Source organism: Phaseolus vulgaris, chromosome 7 (assembly GCF_051622355.1).
Source record: "Phaseolus vulgaris cultivar YP4 chromosome 7, ASM5162235v1, whole genome shotgun sequence".
NCBI classification, from domain to species: Eukaryota; Viridiplantae; Streptophyta; class Magnoliopsida; order Fabales; family Fabaceae; genus Phaseolus; species Phaseolus vulgaris.
In genome coordinates this window covers 56,218,042-56,243,204 of record NC_143504.1, presented here as the reverse complement: position 1 = coordinate 56,243,204, position 25,163 = coordinate 56,218,042, and the positions used below count along the sequence as shown (strand labels likewise).

General features: G+C 32.8%; 2 protein-coding genes and 1 long non-coding RNA gene across 4 annotated transcripts; 1 reads left to right on the top strand and 2 right to left on the bottom strand.

The window, feature by feature from the left end:
- Positions 1 to 125: 125 nt before the first annotated feature.
- LOC137830471 (uncharacterized) lies at positions 126 to 925 on the bottom strand. The gene is made up of 2 exons (XR_011084220.2): positions 788 to 925; positions 126 to 606 (listed from the first exon to the last, which is right to left on the bottom strand). It is a non-coding gene; the product is annotated as an uncharacterized LOC137830471 (long non-coding RNA).
- LOC137830470 (ABC transporter G family member 28) lies at positions 718 to 12,785 on the top strand. 2 transcript variants are annotated; one of them, XM_068637831.2, is made up of 14 exons: positions 718 to 1,179; positions 2,459 to 2,532; positions 2,793 to 3,083; positions 3,452 to 3,515; positions 3,619 to 3,765; positions 3,990 to 4,024; positions 4,148 to 4,221; positions 5,031 to 5,965; positions 6,971 to 7,267; positions 8,129 to 8,620; positions 9,086 to 9,234; positions 11,008 to 11,297; positions 11,392 to 11,525; positions 12,419 to 12,785. In XM_068637831.2, exons 1-14 carry the CDS (start codon positions 962 to 964, stop codon positions 12,573 to 12,575), a joined length of 3,357 nt encoding a protein of 1,118 aa, XP_068493932.1. In that variant the 5' UTR covers positions 718 to 961; the 3' UTR covers positions 12,576 to 12,785. The 2 variants fall into 2 exon arrangements, with proteins under 2 accessions (XP_068493932.1, XP_068493933.1); XM_068637832.2 differs by lacking the exon at positions 3,452 to 3,515 and having other exon boundaries at positions 798 to 1,179.
- A 3,362-nt stretch (positions 12,786 to 16,147) lies between these two features.
- On the bottom strand, positions 16,148 to 24,005 carry LOC137830469 (CDPK-related kinase 7). The gene is made up of 11 exons (XM_068637830.2): positions 22,499 to 24,005; positions 20,368 to 20,498; positions 20,169 to 20,210; positions 19,923 to 20,031; positions 19,086 to 19,164; positions 18,700 to 18,996; positions 18,484 to 18,599; positions 17,437 to 17,544; positions 17,298 to 17,360; positions 17,042 to 17,209; positions 16,148 to 16,777 (listed from the first exon to the last, which is right to left on the bottom strand). The coding sequence occupies exons 1-11, from the start codon at positions 22,979 to 22,981 to the stop codon at positions 16,640 to 16,642; spliced, it is 1,734 nt and encodes a 577-aa protein (XP_068493931.1). The 5' UTR covers positions 22,982 to 24,005; the 3' UTR covers positions 16,148 to 16,639.
- Between the last annotated feature and the right edge of the window lie 1,158 nt (positions 24,006 to 25,163).

Sequence of the window (25,163 nt, the reverse complement as noted above, 5' to 3'; positions counted from 1 at the left end):
ATGAAGAAGTTTATATAAAACAGTGTTTGGTTGAGCTGCTGGTCAATATTAGGACCTTTCCCCAAGCAAATGTCCACGTCCTAACAACCAATTGCAGCACCAAAAACAACCAGATTTCTAACATTGATGCAGACAATTTTTATTTAATTTTTAATAATATTTTAATTTATAATACATAATTTACAAAAACATATCTCTACCTATCTTAGCATAAACACTAATGCGGATAAGACACGGAGGCGGAGATACACAAAATTTCTAAAATGTAGGATACACAAAATCTCTAAAGTGTAGGATACAGGGACACATATCTATATATCATATAATTATAAATTATATAAATTGACCATAAAGATTTATGTGCACAAGTGTTAGAGATCCCAAATCAACTAGAGATTAAAGTCTTTCATTGTATATAAGTGGGTGCAAACCTCAACCTTATGAGCCAGCTTTATGGGGTTGAGTTAGGCTTAAAGTCCACTTCTATCATAGCGAATATATGTTGGGCCTATCGTGCCACCCACTATTGGACCGCTATCGGATCACCCATAATATATATTAGTTGACAGTCTCGGCGTAAGGGGTGTGTTTGAGCTTCACTGATCCCTACTAACAAATAAAAACATATTTTAAATGTAAATAATAAAAGCAAGTTAAATTTATAAGATGTTTAAAACTTAATTAAGCAAATAAATAAAAAAATTAGACGAGAAGAATGAAATTTATTATCTTGAAATAGTAAATAATTACGAGGGTGTCTTCGTCCTTAAAACGACATTTGTCTTACCGTAGGCTTCACCATCTCCAAGTGGACCTGCTCCTGACGTGGTTCCTCTCGTTTTCCAACCATGTCTTCCGTTGACTCCTTCTTCTTCTTCTTCTCTTCTTCTTATCTTCGCATTCACTCTTCATTTCAATTTCACCTTCTTCCTTCCTTTCTTCCACTTTCGTCACGATCGAAATGGTTCCGAATGTTCTGCGTTTCCTGCACCTTGTGGCGGTGGCGCTGGTGGCTTCGGTCCTGTTCCGTCGGACGCAGTGCCAGCAACTAAGCGACTTCGATAACGCTGCCGTAGTGTCCGGTGCCACGCGTCTTGCGTATGAACATATCTCCAACATGACCCGTGAGTTCCTCATTCAGCAAATCAAAGCCAGCTCCGAATTCTGCGTCAAAGATCCGTGAGTTCACCTACATCTTTCTCAAGTTACGCATGGAAAAACTTTTGCTCGCTGCTTTTAGGATAAAGAAGAATCAATTGATGTAAAATAAGCAACTGTTTCATCTTGGTTGTTGCAATAATTAGGTTGTTGAAAGTCACAATATAATAAATTAATATTTTATTTTTAATTTAAAAGTATTATTATATTATTATAATCAGTGTTAAGTATATGTTTTTTATTGTTTATGGTGTTAACAAATCTACAGAACCCAATAATTAGGTGAAATGATTAAATGATTCTCTCTGTCTCTCCCTCACTCCACATCACTGTCACTATCGCCTGCTTAGTTAGAAGAAAAGGAAAAAATATCTCATTCTAGGATTAGAAAGTTTATTTTGTAAAAGTGATTTTATTAGAATATATTTCATAAATTTCGAAAAAAGTATTAGAAAAAAGTTTACAGAACACATAATCCATAAATACTTTAAAAAGTATAAAATAGTTATTTTGAAAATTGTGGGTGCAACAAGTTCAAATAAACGGGTCCAGGAAGCAATTGTCCTAATTCTTTCATTCTTTACATCCTGTAAAATTTTAAATATTTTTTTTAATTCTTATAAATTATGATTTTTTTGTTTTAATATCTGTAAAAAATGTTTCTTTATTTTCTATCTCTTCAAATTTGAAATTATAATATTTAGTTCCAAAATTACTTTGTTTTTATTAGACTTAAGTTAGGATTATTTACTAGAGTTTCTCTATCAGAAAGAAACAGTCTCAGTTAGCTATCTGGATAAACAAAGCTCTAAAAAACACTTTTAGTTTCCAACTAAATAAGTTCATAAACTAATTTGTTAATCAATTTTATATTAGTTTCTCTTTATTTTAGTTTTTTAATATATAATTTTAGTTTAGAGAAGCAACACAGCTTAATAACAGAACTTCAAGTGAGTTCAGTTTATTTGGACAAGTGAAGCTGAAAAAAAAAATGGACATGGAAATATTATTTGATTTCTAAAGATCTTAGAACGGAGACATTAGCCTTGGAAGATAAAACAATCAAAATTCGTCTTTGAAAGATGAAAATGTGGTGGATTTTTGTCGGACTAAATGAAAGTACTAAAAGCATTACGTCTCTTCAAAATTATAATTTTATAGGGCAGAAGAAAAAAGTAATTTCATGATGATTGATAAAGAAGTACATGAGTTATACTGATGAAGATGGTTCCTCTTTGTTTTTTTTTTTTTATATTTTATTTTGAATTTCTTACTACTTATGCTTGGTTTCTTATTTAAGGGCTGCTGACTGGAATAAAGCATTTAATTTTTCTTCTGATTTGGACTTTGTGTCTACTTGCATCCGGACTAAAGGTATGATCTCCAACAACTAAAAAGAAATTATGCCATTTGTTCATTTCATTTTTTAAAGAAGTGCACAAAATAAATGACTCAATTTTTTTCTTCTCATTCATTATTCCTTTTTTTTTTGTTCCTAGAACCCAGCTAAACATGTTTACTGTGTTTTCTAAGAAACTCTGAATGTACTCATTCCAGTGTTCTGAACTTCTTTTCTTTACCACTGTTTTAATTCTAACGTTACTCTTATGATCTGGAACCTGATCTAAACACAGGAAATATTTTGCAACGGTTGTGTACAGAAGCAGAAATAAAGTCTTACTTAAATAGCACATTGGAGAGGAAGAGTTTTAGCAATAGGAGTGCCACTGCCGACTTTTTAAAGCCTAACAAGAACTGCAATTTTACGTCATGGGTATCAGGTTGTGAGCCAGGATGGGCATGTAGTGTTCCCACAAGCCAGGAAGTTGACTTTAAAATTTCAACGGAGATACCTGCCAGAACTACAAACTGCGAAGCATGTTGTGAGGGTTTCTTCTGTCCTCATGGCATCACATGCATGATACGTAAGTATAACATCAATATTTTTTTCTTCATTACTGAACTGCAAGTACCTTCCTTATGACTATATACCAACTTTTGATTCAACACATTAGCATCCTCCTACTTTTCATAAGTCTATTGTGAAGGAATAGAAATACACAACCAGAAAAAAATTGACATTATTCAGTGAGAATGGACAAAGATTCAAGGGTGGTTGTTAAGACAAAGTGTGGGAACCACTTATCTATCCAAATGTCTACAACAATGCCAATTCATTCTGGAAAAACATTCTGACATTATCTGAAATAACTATTCTTATTATCAGTATCTAAGGAAATGATGTCACTAATGCTTTCATCTTCTTGTGGTATTTGAAATATTTTTCTTGAAGCTTGCCCTCTAGGTTCTTATTGCCCTAGTGCTACACTCAATAACCAAACTGGTTTTTGTGAACCGTGAGTTCTAATTCTTGCTCTATGATCTGTTACTCTGTTTATGTTACAGTTATTACTTGCGTGCTTTGTGTAGGATATTAATTGATTTGATATATTCTTGCAGATATCTTTATCACCTGCCTCCAATGCAGCCAAATCATACCTGTGGAGGAGCAAATATGTGGGCTGATATTAGTAGCAGTACTGAGATATTTTGTCCGGCAGGAACATATTGCTCCACAATTACCAAAAAAATTCCTTGTAGTAGAGGGTATTGTTTTATTCCAACCTGTGGTTACTCGTTAATAAACTTCACAAAAGTTTGATCCTTGATGAAGTAATCCAAAGTATTGAAGATATTTAGATGACATGACACAACATACTCTAAACTAGTCAGCAAAAAATGATCACTTTAGTTTACTTACTGCCTATACTATTATGTTACCTTTTTGTTCATTATCCTGATTCCTTGAAACTTCTCTCTTGTAATTCCAGGCATTACTGCAGGATGGGTTCTACATCTGAGCAAAGTAAGATGTCATGGATTTTGAATTATGGCAATAACGCATCTGTGTTTCAGCCTTAGATTCTCTCGTGAGATTCTGACCAAATGTTTTTAGAGTATATATGACCATTTCCTGATTGTCTTGTAGGGTGCTTCAAGTTGAGTTCATGTGATTCAAACTCCGAGACCCAAAATATGCAGGCGTATGGAATCATGCTCATTGTAAGTTGTTGCCTCTTAATTTGATGGATTATGAAATAGGTATATATGTGCATTTATTTAGATCCTAGATTTCTATTGTTGTTTGTGTGTTTTTTTAGAGACGTACGCTAGGAAATTAAGAATGAAAATTTTCCTGCACTTCTATCTGCTTCTCCATCTGTAACTACTATCATGTTTCATATTTCTCTCCCTTTAACTCTCCCATTTAGATTCTAATTTCCATATTTTTGTCCCTGATAGAAACAGGAGTAGAAATGGTCAAACTAAAGGAATATGGGATACTGAATAAGAACAATCTCAAAAGTATAAACCTCTGTTACAAGATCAATAGTAGAAAAGAAGCCAATAACACAAATTTCTCGGGACTTATCTAGGCCCCCACCTTCCCTCTATATACATTGTTTTCATCTCTCACCACTCATCGCTTGCCACCTCTCCCCATCCCTCTAATTTCATTCTACCCTTACCACTTTTCTTCTTTATTGTTACCTCCTAACTGGGTGACCTATCAGTTCCACACCCATTGGATCATTTAGACCTTTGCCTGAATTTTCCATTGGTTATGGAGGAATCAATACCACTTACTAATAAATTTTAACTAAATTGGTCATATGGATACTTGTCCAGAAATTTTTTTTGATATTTTATGCTTCCTGCTTTCTTTTCCTTTTCCATCATGAGCACAAATGATCTTGGAATTGTGGCTAATGCTTAATTCCTTGTCATATACAGAGATGTAAAACATCCAAGCCCACACATACGCACTGTGTTGATAAAAATCTGACAACAGTCTTTAACTGCTTATGCAGGCTGCTTTGAGTACTTTGTTACTCATTATCTACAGCTGTTCTGACCAAGTTCTGACTACTAGGGAAAGGAGAATGGCAAAGTCCAGAGAAGCAGCATCCAGAAGTGTGAGAAAGACTGCAAATGCTCGCCAAAGATGGAAAGATGCAAAAAATGCTGCTAAGAAGGGTGCAAAGGGACTACAAACTCAACTATCACAAACATTTACTCGGAAAAAAAACTTTGTAGATCCGGAAGAAATTAGTATTTTGAATCAAGCAACTACTGAAACAAAGATTGAGTTGTTTTCACATTCACATCCTATTACCTCACCTATGACTGGTAGCTCCTCTGCTGGGCCAAAGAGAAAGGGAAAGGAACCCAGTGATTTGCTGCAGACAATGAATCAAATGGAAAATGATGCAAATATTAGAAACAACGTTCTAGTAGAAACAGAAAATCGAGAAAAAAATGTTACAGCAAGAGTGCCTAAGGAAAAACAACTGAATACACATAGCCAAATTTTTGAGTATGCATATGCTCAACTTGAGAAAGAAAAGGCTGAGCAAGAAGAAAACAAAAATCTTACCTTCTCAGGAGTAATTAGCATGGCTACCAAAAGTGAACAAAGGAAAAGGCCTTTGATTGAAATATCTTTCAAAGATCTATCTCTCTCATTGAAAGCACACAATAAACTTATATTGAGATGTGTTACGGGGAAAATTAAACCTGGACGCATCACTGCTGTCATGGGTCCATCAGGTGCTGGCAAAACAACTCTTCTTTCAGCAATAGCTGGGAAGGCATTTGGATGCAAGGTGACTGGTTCCATTTTTGTAAATGAAAAGAATGAATCAATCCACTCCTATAAGAAAATTATTGGCTTTGTGCCACAAGATGATATAGTTCATGGAAACCTGACTGTGGAAGAAAACTTCCGGTTCAGTGCACTGTGCAGGTAAATCACATGATTGGAAATTCCAGCTATGATATAGTTCATTCCTTTTATTCATGTTATGTGCTTAAACTTGGTGTCTTAGTTTTATATTTAATCAACTCTCCTTCTTTCCTATATCGAATTTTAGTTCCATTGATACTCTTTCACAGTCTTTCTTTCTCACCACTTGATTTTAAAGAGGAGTTCCCAGTTTAGACGCAAGAGACTGAGATAATTTATATGCAACTTTATTATAATTCTATCTTAAATTCTTGATAATTCATTGCATTAGGTGGGAAAATGAAGAAATTGAAGCCTTTATTATCTTTGAATAGAGAAAAAACACGGGGTTTCTTGGTCACTATTTGCCGCATGCTTTAAGCATTGGTGGCACAATGATTATAATATAATTTGAGCCTATATTGCATAAAGGGAATACTTAAGTTCTGTCCTTAGATAGTGTTTTCTGTTTTTACTTTTTAATTACAAAACTGCTGCCTTGTTTACGATTAGTTTTTTCCCCCTAAGATGTATAAGAAACATTGAAAACAAAGGTGTTTTCAATGTTTCTTGTACAAATATTTGAAAACAGGAAACAGACTGAAAAAAAAAAGTCTCAGCTCTGTATGAAAAACGGAAAACAGAAAATAAAAGATCTAGTAAATGCCCCCCATAAGTTTTCTTTTCTATTTTTAGATAGTGCACAAAGAAGCTGCATTTTTAAACTTATGACTTATTGCCACTTCTTAGGTGCTTACCTACTATATCAGTTTTCTTTTGTCTAGCTGCAATATCTACCAATCTAAGTATCATAGTAGTTCTCATGTGCTTTGTTAAAGCATGGAATCGTGGGTTCAAACCATACCTTAAACACTCTTCCCTCGATAGCCAATGTAAAACTCTCCGAAAAACCGAGCTTTAATTTCATGCCCTTTTCTTCTAATACTTGTGCACATATTATTGTTTGCTGTAGCTTTTGTAAGTTTGAATATTTGGTAACGAAATGAAATTTTCTTACTTTAAAAGGCTACCTGCTGACTTGCCAAAAGCAGACAAAGTTCTGATTGTTGAAAGAGTTATTGAATTCTTGGGGCTTCAATCTGTTCGGAATTCTTTGGTTGGAACTGTAGAAAAGCGAGGGATCTCTGGAGGCCAAAGGAAACGTGTAAATGTTGGATTGGAAATGGTCATCGAACCTTCACTCATGATATTGGATGAACCTACTTCTGGGTTGGACAGTGCATCATCTCAACTCCTTCTTAGAGCACTAAAACGGGAAGCTCTTGAAGGAGTAAACATTTGCATGGTGGTTCACCAACCCAGGTGATTTTTAATTCCATGTCTTCTGAATCATGGGGATTTATCTTTCAGTTGATTTTATATTTTTCTAATGTAAAATTAGGGAATATTTGCTCAGCAAATAGTAGCTTCCAACATTTAGGATGCTAACTTTTTTGTTACTGACACATTTCTGGAGTAAAGAAATTTCATTCAACTAATATAATCTTGCTGGTTCAGAAAGTTTAGAGCCAGGGTCATCCAGAAATCTAGTTAAGGGGGTAAAATATGCCAGTAAATAAAGTGGGGGAATTCAGGACCTGTTACCTGAATATTTGGATTAGTGTGGTCTGAAAGCAATAGGATGATGGTCGAAGAACAACACGCTGCTTATTATGTGGGCTTATGCTAGGTATGAACAATGTTTATCAAGGTTTTCTGGGAAAGAAAATTAGGAAAACTGGGTAGAAAAGTGTAGAGAAGGAATTGTTCGGATTTATAGAGAATATACATGGAATAAGGAGGGAGAGGGAGAGGATTCTTCTAAGAAACACTATGGGAATTGATGGGGGAGAACCTTGAATCCTTGGTTTGTCTGTGTTTTCCTTTTTGCTTTCCAAGTTTTCTATACCTGCATACACTTGCTAGACCCTAGTGATCTGAAATCATCTTGATATTGGAACAAAAGCAAAAAAACATTTGGTGAATAGAAGAGGAGATACGTACCTCTGTTTCTGTGCTTTTTGTGTGATTCTGATCCAGTTCCACTGCATACCTCTGTTTCCCTTCATGGACATTATGAATAAAGAAGATTGATCTCATGTTTCCTTGCTTTAATTTGTACTTGTGAACAATGTAATTTCTTTCCCTTTGATTAATTAATGATTTAACCTTTTTTTTCTGTAGCTACGCTTTGTTTAATATGTTCGATGACTTGATACTCCTCGCAAAAGGTGGTCTTACTGTATATCATGGATCAGTCAAGAAAGTTGAAGAATACTTTGCAGACCTTGGGATAAATATACCAAAGCGCATTAATCCTCCTGATTACTTCATTGACATTTTGGAGGGCATAGCAGTACCTAGTGGAAGTTCAGAAGTCAGTTATAAAGAGCTTCCAGTTAGATGGATGCTTCATAAAGGATACCCAGTACCTCTTGATATGCAGCAGAATGCAGCACAATTTGGTATGTTTGAAACCTCAAACCCAGCTAGAGAAAAAGACCCTGATGGCTCTAGCCATGAAGAAAGAAGCTTTGTTGGAGAATTATGCCATGATGTGAGACATGTTATGGAACTAAAGAGGGAGAAAATAAGACTCAATTTTTTTAAATCGAAGGATTTATCTGAACGTAGAACTCCTGGTATATTCAAGCAATACAAGTACTTCCTTATACGGTAAACCATCCAATGACTTCATTTATTTGTTAACTTGAACATTTAACTTTTCTTGTTGCTCATTAAGATCTTCCATAGTTTGGGTTATTTTTTTCCCTGGGGCATTACAATTTTCTTTCTCCAAATAGTTTCTTTTAAAAGAATGTAGCATGGAAAGTGTCGGCAGAATTTTTTAATGCAGCAGATTGAACAATTGTATTTGAATTTTCGTGGTCTAAATTTCTGTGTGGTTTAAGGGAGACCTGAAGAAGTATGAGTGTCATTGCCTTGCTCCACTACTGTCTTAGTGGTTTGGGAAGCAAAATGAAATTAAAGGCCACCAAGTACCATTTTCTATTGATTAGAGAGAGAGAGAGAGAGAGAGTAGTAAATAACCTTTTAATGATGAACATGTCTGCTCATTCTGGTGTCTGAATTTTCTTTTGTTAATTGGCTTTACCCTACTTCGTGTCAATGCTGTTTCAGGGTTGGTAAACAGAGATTACGAGAATCTAAGATCCAAGCTATAGATTATTTAATATTATTACTTGCTGGAGCCTGCTTAGGATCACTTACTAAAGCAAGGGATCGGAGCTTTGGTGCAGATGGATACACCTATACAGTGATTGCTGTCTGTAAGTTGATTGATTCTAATACATAGTCTTGAAGCATTATATCATTTTTCCAACATAACTGAATTCTAAATCAAGCTACGCTCTTCATGTTATATAATTTTTCTTTGCTATTGTACGTAATTTATGTTGGAAATACAGTTTGTGATGATGCAAATATTTGTTTTCCTTTTCTATAATAATATGACAATAAGTTTGCGGGCTAGTCTTGCATGACAGTAAAAGTTTTACCTTGTGACCTAAGGTTGTTTTAAGTGGCATTAAAGCTGAGTAGTACATCTGTCCTTCTCAGACCCTCATGCTATTATTCACTGTGCTGCCTGCCCTGTATCTGAATTAGTTAAAAAGAAATATATAATGACAACATTTTGACTGCAGACTAAGATTATTCCTGTCTATAGAATTTTATTATGTTAGTTTATATGTACATGCTTGATCCAGAAGTAAAATAAAAAATTCTACTACTTAATACCTCTATTAAAACATCATGGTGTCACTGAAAAATTGTTTTTGAAAATCAGAGTACCAAACAATTTTAGAAAACGACTAATAAAATCTGAACATGCAAATAGTTGACTGACCATTCTGTCTCCTATCACCACTCCCCTACTGGTTGCATCTACATGGTGAAACAACATCTCTTCAAGCATTTTCAAATAAAAGATCTTGTAAACTAAAATATTTCTTAGGGATAACATGGCACAATCCAAAAATGGGATCAACATATCACAAAAGATGTGATGGATATTAAGTTGAACTACCTTATTGTCTCTCCCAGTAGTCAGTCAGTTACTCAACTCTTCGCATTGTTTGACACATTAAAGAAACATTAGGAAAGGGTATCTTGTATGAAGATAAAGGACACACTCAAGTTATGGCATATTCTAATGCAGATTGGGTATGCTTCCCCCTTGATAGAAGGTCCACTTCTAGGTTCTGTATATATGTTGGAATGATAAGAAGCAAAATGTTGTAGTTAGGTCTAATGTGGAGGCGGAGTATCAAACTATGGCTATAAATAGTCAGAAGCTTATATGACTCTAACAGTTGCTTCAAGAACTAAAATTTGGGGAGATTACACAATTGTCAGTTACATATGATAAACAGACCACCATGCATGTTGCCCCAAATCTAGTATTCCACCAAAGGACAAAGCATCTTGAAGTTGGCAGTCCCTTTGTCAAATATTTATTAGTTTTGTCAAGTCCCATGATTAACTAGCAGATATCTAATCAGCTTGGTGCATATCGCTTATATGCTCTAACTTGAGGTCAAGAGTTAGAATCCTGTAAATAAAGTAATGGTGGATGTTACGATTAATCAAATCGATTCTATATTTATGTTATTGCCTGAAATAGGGTAACTGAATATTCTTTAATTATGTCCTTAATATGCTCTCTTGTTTCTCTCTCAAAAAATAAGAATATAAAGACTTAAAGATTAGCATTACTTCGTTCTTTTAATAATACTTTAACTATCATAATTCCCAATGACATAATAGTTAATGTAACTATTTCCACCACAAATAATTAATAAAATTTATCATAAACTACAAGGATTTTAAACTGCTCATTGTAGCTCAATTTATTTTTCCATTTGTTCCAACAGAACATATAAGTTGTAACATTTTTTTGTTTGAACCTGGGGTAAGTAATGGAAGATTTTCAATAGGAATTTCGTTTTGGAGTTAAAATAAATTTAATGCTATTGCAAATAGACTTTCAGAATTCATGTGTATGGTGCTTTATTCTAATTTATTATTATTGTTAATTTCAGGTCTTTTATGCAAAATATCTGCCCTGAGATCCTTTTCTCTAGACAAATTACACTACTGGAGGGAGAGTGATTCTGGCATGAGCAGCTTAGCGTATTTCCTCTCTAAAGACACAATCGATCTTTTCAATACAGTGATCAAACCTGTGGTTTACCTGTCAATGTTCTACTTCTTTACCTATCCAAGATCAAGTTTTGCAGATAATTACATTGTGCTGCTTTGTCTTGTATATTGTGTGACTGGCATAGCATATGTATTGGCCATACTCTTTCAACCCGGTGCAGCACAGCTGGTGAGTATTGGAAGCAAATAATAAAACTTTTACCAACTCCCAATTCAAATTTTACTCTATATTGTCATCTCTGACTTGTTACTGTTTCTTGCAGTGGTCAGTACTTATTCCAGTTGTTTTTACACTCATTGCTACACAACCAAAAGATAATAAATTTTTGAAGGTTATATCTAACTTAAGCTACTCTGAGTGGGCTTTAGAAGCGTTCATAATTGCAAATGCTGAAAGGTAATTTACTGTTAGTTATAATTGGTATTGAATTCCACTAGTGTTTTATTTTTGTTCCCTTAAAGCGATTTGCTAAATGCCTGCATTATAGAGAAGGAGTTAATAATCTGTTGCATTTAGAAATGGAACTTGGAAGCATGAAACATTGTTTGACTGCATCAACAAAAAAATTGATTATTTGCTCGAAAGAATGACGGATACCAAAGAATGGTGAAATGATTGTAAGGTGATGCCTTAGGAGAGTTTAATTAACAACGTAGTATAATGATGGTTAAGAAGCTAAGTGGTGGAATTTGGATAGTGTCAAGGACCATGTCAAGCAATCATTAACCCAAAAGCTTTAGTTTTTAAGAGAAGACTCATTACTGGTTTTTATATGAAAACTAGATGACCTATTTCAAGGGAGAGATTGTAGAAAAAAATGAATGGGGGATAGGAGGGTACGTTTTTAGGAATCCTCAATAGAACATAACCATGGATATCAGAGTTAATGTCACAAGTTCGATTCCTAGTAGAACAATTATTAAGGAAAAATTTATTGCACGTGATATCAATTGTTCCTCGACACACTGATCACACTTGGATTGCTACGTTCTTAGATAAAAAGAGTTGTGTTATTCCTATCATCACTCTTGTATAAAAAGAGTTGTGGTATGAGTATCATCTATAATATTTGGTCTAATAATAAATATTGGATCCAACATTGGTAACATATCTATGAAGGCGTTTGGGGAATATAAGGGTTATCAAACTCTTATATATAAAGAAACATTGGTGGATAATATGTATAGATATTTTTACGAGTTTCTGGTGCCAAGATACCTTAAATATATTAAGGATAAATTTTCTTATAGTCTTTAAGTCTATTTGTGCTAATCAGTTGTATACTGTAGGTATGATGGGGTGTGGCTCTTAACTCGTTGTGCTTTACTAAAGAACAGAGGGTATAGTCTTCAAGATTGGGGTTTGTGCATATCTATCCTCATTCTCATGGGTGTAATTGCTCGGATAGTAACATTTTTCTGTATTGTCATCTTTCTCAAGAAATAAGCCCAATCTGGGACCTTTAGAACTTGGAAGGAATGCATGTATTTCTGGATCGATTGCATTAGGATTTCATATTTCAAGAATCTATGATTAATGAGTTAGGGCTGATGATGTTGGTTATTGTAGATAACGTTCAAGTTTATCATCATCTAATCTTTAAACTTCAAACTTTTATATATTTCATTATGACAACACAATTACTACTCCTCTTCATGTATTATGTATTCAATATTCAGTTTTTTATGTATCTTACATTTCACTACTAGAAAATTATTAAATAAAAACTAAATTTAGATACTACAAATAATTACTTACTATATTAACTAAATTAGATATTATTTTAAAACTAATTTTTTATTCTAAATTAGTTTATATTATTGATAAATACTTTCTAAATTGATATCTAATTAGCTATCAAGATTTTAACTATCAATTATTTAGATTTTAAATTTGGTAGCAAAAAACTTGATAGCTAACTAGATACCAATTTAAAAATTATTTATCAATAATAAAAACTAATTTAAAAATTATCACTAAAATAACATATAATTTAATCAATATAATCACTAATTATTATTTTTGTCCTTCAATTTATTTATATTTAATATTTTTTTTAGTGTGCAGTTTCATCGTATAAATGGTTGTAAATCCTATACACACTTTTCTACCCTTTTGTTATTATGAAATGGAGTAAAAACCAATATTTATAGATTTACATTCTTGAATACCAAGTACATTGTTAATCAATAACAATAAATTTATACTCAAACATAATCCACCAAAGTAACAACTTTAAGATACACAAACACATTAAACAGAACAAGGAAACATTTTACCTTTTGAATTTCGTGTTTCTTAAGCAACTACCAAACGATTTAAACATAGCAACAAAAATTAGACTTAGATCTAGGTGATTTTATTATATTAAATTATCATTTTGATGGGTTACAATGTTTTTCCTTAATTTTCCAACAAATCTATGAGCATTTTAAGAGATTAAAACATAACTAAAAATTATAAAGGGTTCCAGAACACTCTCAAAGCTTTCCAACTTAGAAAATGACCAATTAAAGGTAAAATAAAAGATTAAAACCACAAATTATAATTCAAACCCAATATCAACATAGCATATTTTGGTTGGTAACATCAAATAGTGAAACTAATAAAAAAAAATCTTTAAATTTCAAACTTTTATATCAACACAATTCTATTGTGAACCTAAAGGAGACTGTATTGGTATAAAAGAATACCAAAAAAAAATAGCAAGTGAGGAACAAGAAGAAAGTTCTTGTAACTAAAAAAAAACATTATATTATATTTAACAGTGTGATGAATGACAACAAATTATAATATTATGAGGTGTCAATTGAATATGTTGTAATGGATAATTTTTCTCGCTCTACAACATGAAAATGAACAAATCAATTTTCAAAAGATTATTAGAATAAAGAGAAGCTACAAATTCAACAAACAATTGCAAGAAAGTGAAGAAAAAGATGTCAAAAAAATGTACAAACATTTTCATTAATCATCATACCATTTATATATAAATATTATAAAGATATTTACAACTCTCATGCAACAATAATAACACAACTATTTTAATTCCTATAATTAGGTAATCTAAATGAATACACATATTTCTAATTTAAAATAGAAATATGATAATCAACATTTAATAGAAAACATTAACCATAAGATCTTGATTGACAATAGAGGAGAAATCATAAATCTAAGTATAATTAAACTCAACCCACAACATGCACATCAAGTTAACTTTATTGTAGACACTTCTTGTTTATAGCTACTAAAGCATGCAGTTTAAGTTCACAAGGATGCATACTGTATTCATATTGGCTGCACAAATCACATGGCAAGAACTCAAGCAAAGTCAAGCTTAGAAATGGAGAAATGATAGAGTAAAGGAAGAGGTACAATTTTTGTTCATTGTAACAATCAAAATTTGCATAATGTTCTTAATCTAATTAGTAAAAAGTGGACTTTAAATCTGATTCAACCTTATAAAATTGACTTATAAGATAAGATTTGCATTTACTTATATCTTAGTGAAAATTTGTTAGACTTATCAAGTTATCTACTATCAGGCTGTTATTGTATCATCCATAATATATAGTCTCACGCACGAGTTTGCAGGTCTCGACGTGAGGAGATGTGTTGGAGATCTCATATCGATTAGAAATAAGGACATAAGTGAATACGAATTTCATCTTATAAGTTGATTTGATAAGATTAAGCTAGACGAGTAAAGATTTTTTCTTAATATTAATTAACAAAGATACTTAGCTTCTTTTAGAAGATTTTTTCTTAATATTAATTAACAAAGATAGCTTCTTTTAGAAGTAATGTCTGACACTTTAGTTTTTGATTATTATAAAGTTATTAAGGTTAAAATATGTGATAATATAATAACTTATTAATTAGTTTTAAAACATGAATTAATTTACACTTATTTCCAAACATGATGGTTTTGCATTACACACAAAAAATATATAGTGGATGAATTAAAATGGAGAAATTGTTCCGAAAATGGAAAATATATAATTTATGTTACTAGTAATCATCTTAAATTTATTCGTTATGTTTTATTAATTTCGTACTTAAATCAAAATTTACTCAATGTTGTTCAAAGTAGACTATACTAACTCATCTTTTTGAAAAAAATAAGATCAAATTGAAAATTTTTAAAAGAGTAACCAATTCAAAACTAATATTTCGAAATATATGTTAAAAAATGTTGATTAAAGATAAAAAAAAATTATTATATATAAATTATCTAGACTTCATATTATGAATAATTTTATAAAATTAAGTTAAGATTGAGATACATTTCTTAATAATATATTTTACAATATTTCATAAAATTTATTCTCTAATCCAAAACTTTATTATACTTATCAATGTATACATTCTAAATGTCATCTATAATCATTGTTCAGAATTTTTTAAAACGCCTAGTTTAATTTATTATTTTCATGTGATCTGAAAAACATTATTCTAAGAGTTTTAAATGTCATTTCATGGTTACATTGTGACAGAAATATGGGATTCAACACAGAGTAAAAAAATAACCCTTAGTCTCTGTTGGATGAAATTGTGGATATTGAATTTGTGCATTGTAGTGGGAAGGGTAAGTAAGTCCTTCAGGAGCTAGTCAAAGGACAGACCCTCTGGTTTGTGGCTCTTCTGATAGTGTCTAAAATCAAGAAAGGTTTTAATCAAATTCTAATACCATGCAGGAAAAAAATTGAATTCTACTATGAATTATGAAGGATTACATGGAAAATATCTACTCTGGCATTTTAAAACAATGAAAACAATGTTCTCCTAACTATACCAGTTAGAGTTTTAATGCTAGAAAACTGAAATTAATATCCTAAAATGAAGACTCAATGACCAACATGTTGAAAATTGAAATCCAGAAGCTTTTGAGTGACTGCAAAACTTTACACTGATATCATTAGAAGCTTGGAACCATCTAAAGATATTGTGCAAAACTGATTAACCAAAAGCCACCCATAAGTTTTGTGTGTGCATAGTTTGGAACAAGTTATAGATTCAAAACTCCATAAAGCTATTGTATATGAAAAGTACCATCCCTTGTTGCCTTGAATAATAACATATAAATACAACAACAAAAAAGCTAAAAATCTGTCAACTATCAAGGAGTTCACAAGGTTTATTGATAGGTGCCATGGGTAACACGGGATAAAAACCTCCAAGAGAATCATCATTTTTCAGAGGTTGTGATGGTTCTAGGTACAATTTGTGGTCTAGTTTTCATCTGTACAAGCCTCTAACTTCAGAACCACCAACCTAAAGTGAGTGAGAACAAGGTGGGGGAGAAGGGTGTGTTTGTAAATTTTGGAAAAGTGGGATTGATACATGAAGATGTTGCATACAACTTCATCAGCAACAAATTCCTATCAGCCACTGCCTTCAACTTGCAGAAGCCATCATTGAGGAATGCTGATGGAGGGTAGCTCAAGCATTATCCTATCAAAATATTTAATGGTAACAGGCAAGAAAAAATTATAGCAACTATTCATTCAGGCCTTCTGAAATGCACGGGAAGAAACCCCATGCAGAAGCCTGACAAACCCCAAGAAACTAAGCTTCCCATCTGAGTGCCTTATCCAATCTTGAAGTACTACATGAACAGGTACTGATGGACTAAGCCCAAGTTCCTGAAACATGTCAAACATGAAGAGCTTAGTACCATTATACATGTCATGAAGATTACATTAAATGCAACTGATCAAGAATCTTGTTTGATGTATCTATCTGTCATTTTGATGAATGAAGAGGAGAATTAAACACATGCAGATAATAAGTTAATCAGTGTTCCAAATTGAAAGAACGAAAGAAAAAAACTAGCATCTTTGGCATTGCACCACATTAAATCATTTAACAAACATATTGGTGTTAGACACAATGGGATGAGAAATTACCGAGGCAAGTTCCTCAATCATAATTGGTCTATTTCCTTCCTTTTCAAAAAGTTCATAGGCTCGCCTTGCATGCTGCTCCCAGCTCTCCATTCCCTCTAGTTGGTGCATACTTATAGCAGCAGCACAAAATTCCTCAAAATCTAGTTTCCTATATTGGATAGAACTAACCTGCAACAAGGATAACAAATTAACTTTTCAGTGAAGCTGATTTGTTAAAACAGTGAACAAGGAGTGACTGACAATCCCTCAAACTAACCATATTCACATAATCTAAGACCCGTGAATCCTTTGAAGCATCTGTGGAGCTCCTCAAAACAGCCTGCCAAAATAACCGTTAATGCCTTAAAAAAATTTGGAAAAGGAACAACAACTTCAAACTTCAGATATGTGCTGACCGTCTTAAAGTTCTGCATAGAGATTAATCCACTCTTGTTTGGCCCTAACAGAGTAAATTGATCTCTGAGATAAGCTAGCTGAGCTACTGTTAATGTCTTTGCAAGAGCCTGACAAATTGACAATTTTAATCAATTAATATCCACGTTTCTAAGATAAATTGCTAATGGTTACTTCAAGAAACATGAAATAATTTATTACACATGCAAATGATGGAGCTGCCAAGGGCTCTAGGGTACTGCTGCCTGTGGAGGTATATTCAGGGACCAAAAAGCATCAATTATGAGCTATTTTTCACAATTCCTTGGGATGCAAGTTGCCTTATATGCAGAAATTATGGGTACTATTTTGGTAATCGAGATTGCTTTCACTAAATGATGGTTTAGGCTTTGGTTGGAAGTGATTTTCAATTAGTTGGCCGAGCTTTTAAAAATTCAACTATTGTTCCTTAGAGATTGCATAATATGTGGCTTAATTGCATGAAGAAGACAAAACACATGAGAATTCATGTGCAGATAGAGTTAGGCAATTTTGGTATTGGTTCACAATGCTACATGGTGGGATAACCTTCTTTTGTTAATTTTGATATTTTTCAGAGATAGATTTCAATTTTCTTGTTATAGATTTTCTTAGTGGATTTTGGTCTAGTCCTCCCACTTTTTTTTTCTCTCCTTTATTTTATAGATTCGGGTGCTACAGATGATTGTTGCTAATATAGTGTCAATATAATTGGGATGGCAATTAACATTGTGATGCTTCAGCACTACTATTTTATTGGAAAAAAAATCAACTTGTTTAGATAGCTTTAGTGAATGTTCCTAGAGCAATAAGAGACATTAAGTCTCAATATTGATAAATGACAAGGGAAAACATAGTAGTTTCCAGTGACAGTAACATCAAATCAATTTGTTGAAACACGATTATGAAGGTTGACTTTTCAAGTAGTTGCCATAAACTAAAACCTGATAATGCATGATTATATAGTATCATAAAAAACTTGCACAACTAAAAAAATCCAAAACCATAGCCAAATAATACTAATACCATACCCGTAAAGCAGATTTACGTAAAGAAGATGAGCAAATGTAAGCTTTAACAAGCTTGTGGATTATCATATCCAAAGGTATCCTCATATCATCATGGTGATTCACCAGCCATGGATGACCTGTGCATAAAACCAGGCTATAAGCAAGAGAACTAATGAGATAAAAAAGTAAGAATACTAATACCATATATGCACCACCATGGGAAATAGAAAGACATACTTAGTGCCTGAGCTGCTGTCAATCTTTTACGATAATCCTTATTCAACAACCTCTTTACAAAATCTTTTGCATCAGCAGACAAAGAAGGCCAAGGAGCCTCATCAAAACTTGGATCTGCCTTAAGTACAGCCCGAAATATACCAGATTCAGTCCGAGCCCAAAAGGGACGGCTCCCACATAAAAGAATATAAGCAATTACACCAATGCTCCACATATCTGCTTCTGTCCCATAAGATCTATGCAAAACTTCTGGAGCTACATAATAAGCACTTCCAACAATATCATTCAACCTCTCATCTGAAAAAAACTTCGAATTGTTACCCTTAGATGTTATATTCTCTATCAACAAAACAAGAGAAATATAGAAAGCAGAGAATATGCCCCACCTGGCTTCACATAGTCAGACAATCCAAAATCAATGGCCTTCAACGTGGAATTTTCATCCTTAGAAGTGAAAAGAAAATTCTGAAGCATAAAACCAATATTCACGATTAGAAAAACAGCAGAACAATCTAAATTGAAGGAATGTGCATTTGTTATTTGTTTCACAATTAACATTAATACAAACAGTTGTCATTCAGAATTATTATTACCTATAAAGAATGAAGATGAAATAACTCCAGTAAATGTCATTCATTCATACTCACTCCATAACTATTATTTCCAGAACTGGAAGTGGCAGAAAAGGACTTAGTTCTTCTAAAGTGGAAAGTTAGGTTTGAAAACATGAGACATATGCTAAAAGGATACCCAAACTGAGACGAAACTCACATTCGGTGCATCACTAAAAGGGTAACAACCAGGTTCCAAATGAGTTAAGAGCCCAATCTAACAATAAATTTGTTAGGTTTAGGTCGCACTAAATGTGAAGTTTTAACCAAAATTATTGAACATTCTGAAAAGATAACTTACTGGGATAAGGCTTTTGTTGTTGTTGACAGTTATTGAAAATTCTAAATGAGGCTAGCAAAAACATTCTTAATTTAGTTGCAAGAAACATATTAGGATATAAATGCTACAGAGTAACCTATAAGAAAATGTATTGAATAATTATAGAAACTTGCAGGAGAATTGTGTTGATTTCTGTCAAGTTTTTAAGTACAGCAATCTTTTTTCCAGGATGTAGACAAAAATATGAATCTATAATGTAATTAATCCCAAAAAACAAGAACACCTAGATGTCAAAGTTTCTCTAAAGTTAATAAACTCTATAACTTGCTCACCTCTGGCTTGAGATCACGGTGAACAACACCCTGAAGATGACAAAAAGCTACCACACTTAATATTTGGATCATAACTACTCTGGCATCATTTTCTGGGTACTTTCCACCCCTACACAAGACAATTGAACTTGTAAATGGTTAATACATGCTATGCAAGGGAAAAATAACTAAATCAGCATGTCTCTTTCTAATTTTTTTTTCCCACTTTTGTGGCACAGAAAAAGGCAAATTGACAAACATCGTTACCTGGAAAGAATCCTATCTAGCAATTCCCCTCCTTTGCATAACCTGAGTAGCATAAGACACATGAGAATGTAAGCTCTTAATGTGTTAACCCAAATTAACAACTTCAAGTTTCCTGCTAATAAATTCAATATTTAAAAGAAAGAAAAAACAGATTCAAGTTTGTAAAGGGGATTCACAACATAGTATAGTATCAACTTACTCCATAACTATATAAACGTTTTCATCATCTTCATAGGCTTCATAGAACTGCACCAGATTCTTGTGTCCTGTTAGAGCCCGCAATATCTTCACTTCTCTCCTTACATCCTCTATAGCAATTGCTGTGGTCATCTGCCAATCACACCCAGATGCATAATAAACAAAAGAACACAATGATGCATTAAACTAACACAACCAAGCACACTCATGAACAAGGTAGCAGTTTCCTCACAATCTTTAACATTTACAAACAAGGGTATTTAGGTTTGGACAAGTTTCTCTATACTAAACAGATCCTTAACAGATACATTAGAAGTCACAAAAACTCAAATAGTGTTTGGATGGAGAATTTTAGAGGATAATTCCTTTTTTTATTGATAAATGATAATTATTTCACGTTATAATGAAGAATGTGTAGCATAGACACTGACACGACACGGATACGGAGATACCTAAAATCTCTAAAATGTAGGACACGAGAACACATATCTATATATTATATAACTATGAATTATATAAATTGACAACAAAAATTTATGTGCACAAGTATGTTCTAGATTATTTTTTGGAGCAAAAGGATGTTTTTCATGACTGGTTCACGAGGATTTGTTTCTTATTTTTATAATCATAATAACAATCTATACAATAAAGTTTGAATTTTTAGAAAATTAATGTATTTTTTCTTTTTAAAATTGTGTTAGAACCGTACTAGAATTGTAAAAAATCTAACAAATACTTTTTGAATTGGACACTTCACGGATCCTACAGGTGTCATACAAGTGTCGGTATCGGTATCGGACACTGACACGTCATTTAAGAGGAGTGTCCGAGTTTCATAAATAAACTTTTACACAAATATTACTTGAAATTAATTTATATTAAATTGTGTTAATCAACTAGTTTTATCAACAACTTTCAGTATAACTTTTGAACTTTCCACTAGTTTTTCATCATTCAATTTTTCTACTTAACTTTAAGCTAATATTACCAATTACAGCCAAAATTTTCTCTATTGATGCTATAAGCTGGTGTTTAGGAAAAATATTAAATACATAACACAATAGAAACTAGGAATAAATTTATTATAAACTAAATTAACCAATTTCTATGACATATCAAAATTAAATAATTAACATAAATGAAACGAGGGAATAATGTATGCTTTACTCCTAAGTTTGAACAATTGTTTTTAATCATGCCAAAAAGACTAAACATAACTGTTTCTATTAAATCGCATAAATTATACGAAAAATGTTTTGTCTGCAAATACTAATAATATGTAGATTTTTTTCCTAAAAAAAAACCATTTAAAAAAAATCACAAATGAACAAAAGGTTATTTGCGGAATTTTCTTTTTGAAATTTATTTTGAAAAAAGAATGCAATATATGTGATTCTTTTAACAAAGAGATGCAATTCCACTTATTATTTAAAAAATAGGTAAAATTTTTGAATTTCGTTAATTTTTAAAATTTTAACCATTTGGATAATTAAGTATGAAATTGCACTAGAACTTTAAAAATCCGAATATATGTGTCTAAGTGATGTACATGTATAGGTATATATATGTACATCCACACTGACACGATTATTGATACAAACGAACCCAAAGATATTTATAATCTTTAAATTTTTATAATTATAATAAAAAAATTATATAATAAATTTAAGTTTTTAAAAAATTAATATATTTATTTTTTTTAGAATTGTTATAAAATCGTACTAGAATTCTTAAAAATTTAAGAAATATTTTTTAAATTAAACACTTCACCTATTACAAATCCTAGAAATGTCATTCAGTTATCCACTTCGAATACTTCTAAATCTGATATATGTGTACGACTATCAGTTTCCGATATGCTTCTGAATCTGATATATGTGTACGACTATCATATGTGTATTCAACACGAATACATGTGTGTACGAATATCAGTTTTCGATATGTGTTCAACACGGATACACCATACACCATTTAAGAGTGTGTGTTCAACCCGGATACATGTGTGTAGGAATATTAGTTTCTGATATGTGTCTTCAACACACGGATACACCATCTAAGAGGCGTGTGTAAAGTGTTAAGTATAATATATAGGTATATAAAAAAAAAGTGATAATAATAGTATGAGATGAGACCTTGGATTTTGGAATGACTTTGACGGCAACTTCGATGGCTTTGGAGGGCCCCTTCTTGGGCTTGGCAGAGCAGGTGTACCCGAAATGCCCACGGCCCACTTCTTCGCTGATCTCGTAATGGGCCGAGAAGTTTTTGGCGAAGCCGAACCTCTTATCCAACCCAATCTCACACTCGCTGCCTTCAGGTATGGAGGCTTCGTTCGGCTTCACCGACCCCTGCCGCCGAGCCAGAAGCGCGCGAATGTGCTTCGCCGGCGACGGAGGAGGGAAGGGCCGCTTGAAGATCCTTAACGGTGTCGAACTCACGCTGCTAGGGTTTGAGTTCGCCGGCGACTTTTTGAACCACCCGGGCAAAGGGCTCGGGCTGTAGAATGGGAATTTCGAGGGTTTGGTGTTCGTTGATGATGGAACATCGTTCGGGAATTCTGGGTTTTCTCTCTCACTTTGTTGGGTCTCGATGGGTTTTCCATGGCAGATTCCCATCAAATCACTTCAAGAAACAGTGATAACAAGGAGGAGAAGAAAACACTTCACCAAAAGAGCAATTTGAGATCAGGGAAGTGCCCAATTACCCAATTCAGAGCATTTTGAAGCTCAACTATTGAATAACAAAAGGAGAGAAGAAGAAAAAAGTGAGTTATGTACTGCAAAAGAGAGAGAAGGGGCTGTTTAGAGAGTTTGAAGCAGAGATTTTAGCAAAGTTCAAAACTTGAGATCAGGGAAGTGTCAAATTCAGAGGCTTTTGAAGCTCAAATATAGATAATTGAGAAAATCAAAAGTATAAAAGAAAGTGAGTTATGTACTAGAGAGAGAGGGAGAGAGAAAAAAATGATTTTCTTTGTGGGGTTGATCAATGAACCCAGAAAATATGAGGGAGGGAAATTTCTGGAATGAAAAGAAGGTGAAAGATTGAGAAAGCAGATGGGGGTTTTGAGGGATGAGAAGTGGAAATCTGAGAGAAATCCTACAGAGGAGAAGAAGCTTATGAGGGTGCAAGAATGAAGAGTTAGAAAAGCAAGGAAAGGAAGAAGAGCAGAGAGAAAAAGTGAGGGAAAGGAAGATGCTTGCTTAGCAGAAGGCTGAAGGAAAAGAGAAGCAAGGGTCCTTTTTCTGCTTTTTGTAAGGCTTTTTTTGAGGTTATTTTATTTGTGTATATGTTAGTGGTTCCTTGGCAAACAGTGGTGTGTAGAAATACACTTTATCAGAGAGGCTGTATTGTTTCTTGTCTCACAATAATGGTGAGTGGGGTTGGGTTTGGATCCTTCCAGCCTGTCCTTATTCATCCCACAAAAACCTTACATCCATTTCTATGCATTTCATATGGGAACTGCTTAACAGCAACAACAACAGCTCAAGAAACTCAAACTTTCAACAAAATTGTTCTCTGTTATAACATAATCAAGTGTTTCTTTGGAGCAAAATCCTAATGAAGTTACTGCATTAGTGTGAATATGATAATGATAAGGAAAATGGGAAAGAGGAGATTGAAGGTTTCACTGTGTTGCATAGATAAACTTTGAAGTTTGACCTTGTTTTATAATTGGCTTTGAAAGGCTGTCTTTGTCTGCTTTATCTATTGTTTTAATTTGTGCATGGTGGGTCTGTGTTGTTTTGACAAATAAGTGGCTAGAGATGAGGAAAATAAACATTTCAATTCTGAGGGAAAACTGAAGCTGAAAGCACTTTTATTTGGTCTTTTCACTCTCCTTGCAATTCTTTTTCCTTGTTATCCAAAGTCTTCTAATTTCTTATGCAAATTGTTCAGTGAATTGTGTGTGTTTTTTTATTGATGATCGAATCTACAATTTATTACTTTTATTCGTGATCGTCTACTGGTTCAATGTTTATTAAGTATGTGAATTTGATTGAAAAACAAATTATTATGTAACATACGTAATGAGGGATCTCAATCAAGATCATTGACCAGATACTCTTTGATTGATTGGTGTATGATACAACAAAAAAATTTTAACACAAAATTATTAACATAATTAGTTTATGGAATTTTCCATAAAATTTTAAAGTTAATCCAATAATTGTTTTAATATCAATAATTTTAAAGACTTCTTACAACCTTATAAATAGGTATATCTGAGTTTTAATTTAGACATCAAAATATCTTTTACATAAATATCACTTGAAAATTAAGATCAATAACTTAGTGAATTCAAAAAAAACTGAAATGTTTCTAATTTTTTAAATTAATATTATTAACATCTTGATTACATGTAAAAATTAATATGTTAACATTATAAATTTATAAATAATAATTTTTCAGCTATCTATCATACCATGGTAGTAATAATTTTCACTTTTTTTTATCTCTTTTTCCAACCTTTTTCTTGGTCTTGGTATGATATTTTTATTATATATAAGAGTTTTCTCCCTTAATATATATACCCATTACATACATTCTAATATACTCAAACATGATTAATATGTGTTAGTCCCTAAACCCTAACACACATTATTGTATTATTTTATGGATTTGAGCAACTTATTCACCAAAACATCACAAATTTTATAATAACTAAATGCATGCTTACACCAACTTTCATGGACTCTAAGCAACCACTCATACACAGAGTTGTTTGATTCTTTGATGATTTGATAATAAGCATGGGAAGACAATAAGCCACAACTATTCCTATTTAACATTCTTATA

Bases quoted from the DNA above. Each gene is read 5' to 3' on its own strand.
- LOC137830470 (XM_068637831.2), top strand. From the start codon at position 962: ATGGTTCCGAATGTTCTGCGTTTCCTGCACCTTGTGGCGGTGGCGCTG. The intron at 7,268-8,128 runs GTGATTTTTAAT...TTTTTTCTGTAG, and splicing joins ATGGTGGTTCACCAACCCAG to CTACGCTTTGTTTAATATGT. The intron at 11,298-11,391 runs GTGAGTATTGGA...TGTTTCTTGCAG, and splicing joins AACCCGGTGCAGCACAGCTG to TGGTCAGTACTTATTCCAGT.
- LOC137830469 (XM_068637830.2), bottom strand. From the start codon at position 22,981: ATGGGAATCTGCCATGGAAAACCCATCGAGACCCAACAAAGTGAGAGA. The intron at 20,499-22,498 runs GTCTCATCTCAT...TGTGATTGGCAG, and splicing joins AAGTCATTCCAAAATCCAAG to ATGACCACAGCAATTGCTAT. The intron at 16,778-17,041 runs GTAATTTCTCAT...GACATGTTTCAG, and splicing joins TGATTGAGGAACTTGCCTCG to GAACTTGGGCTTAGTCCATC.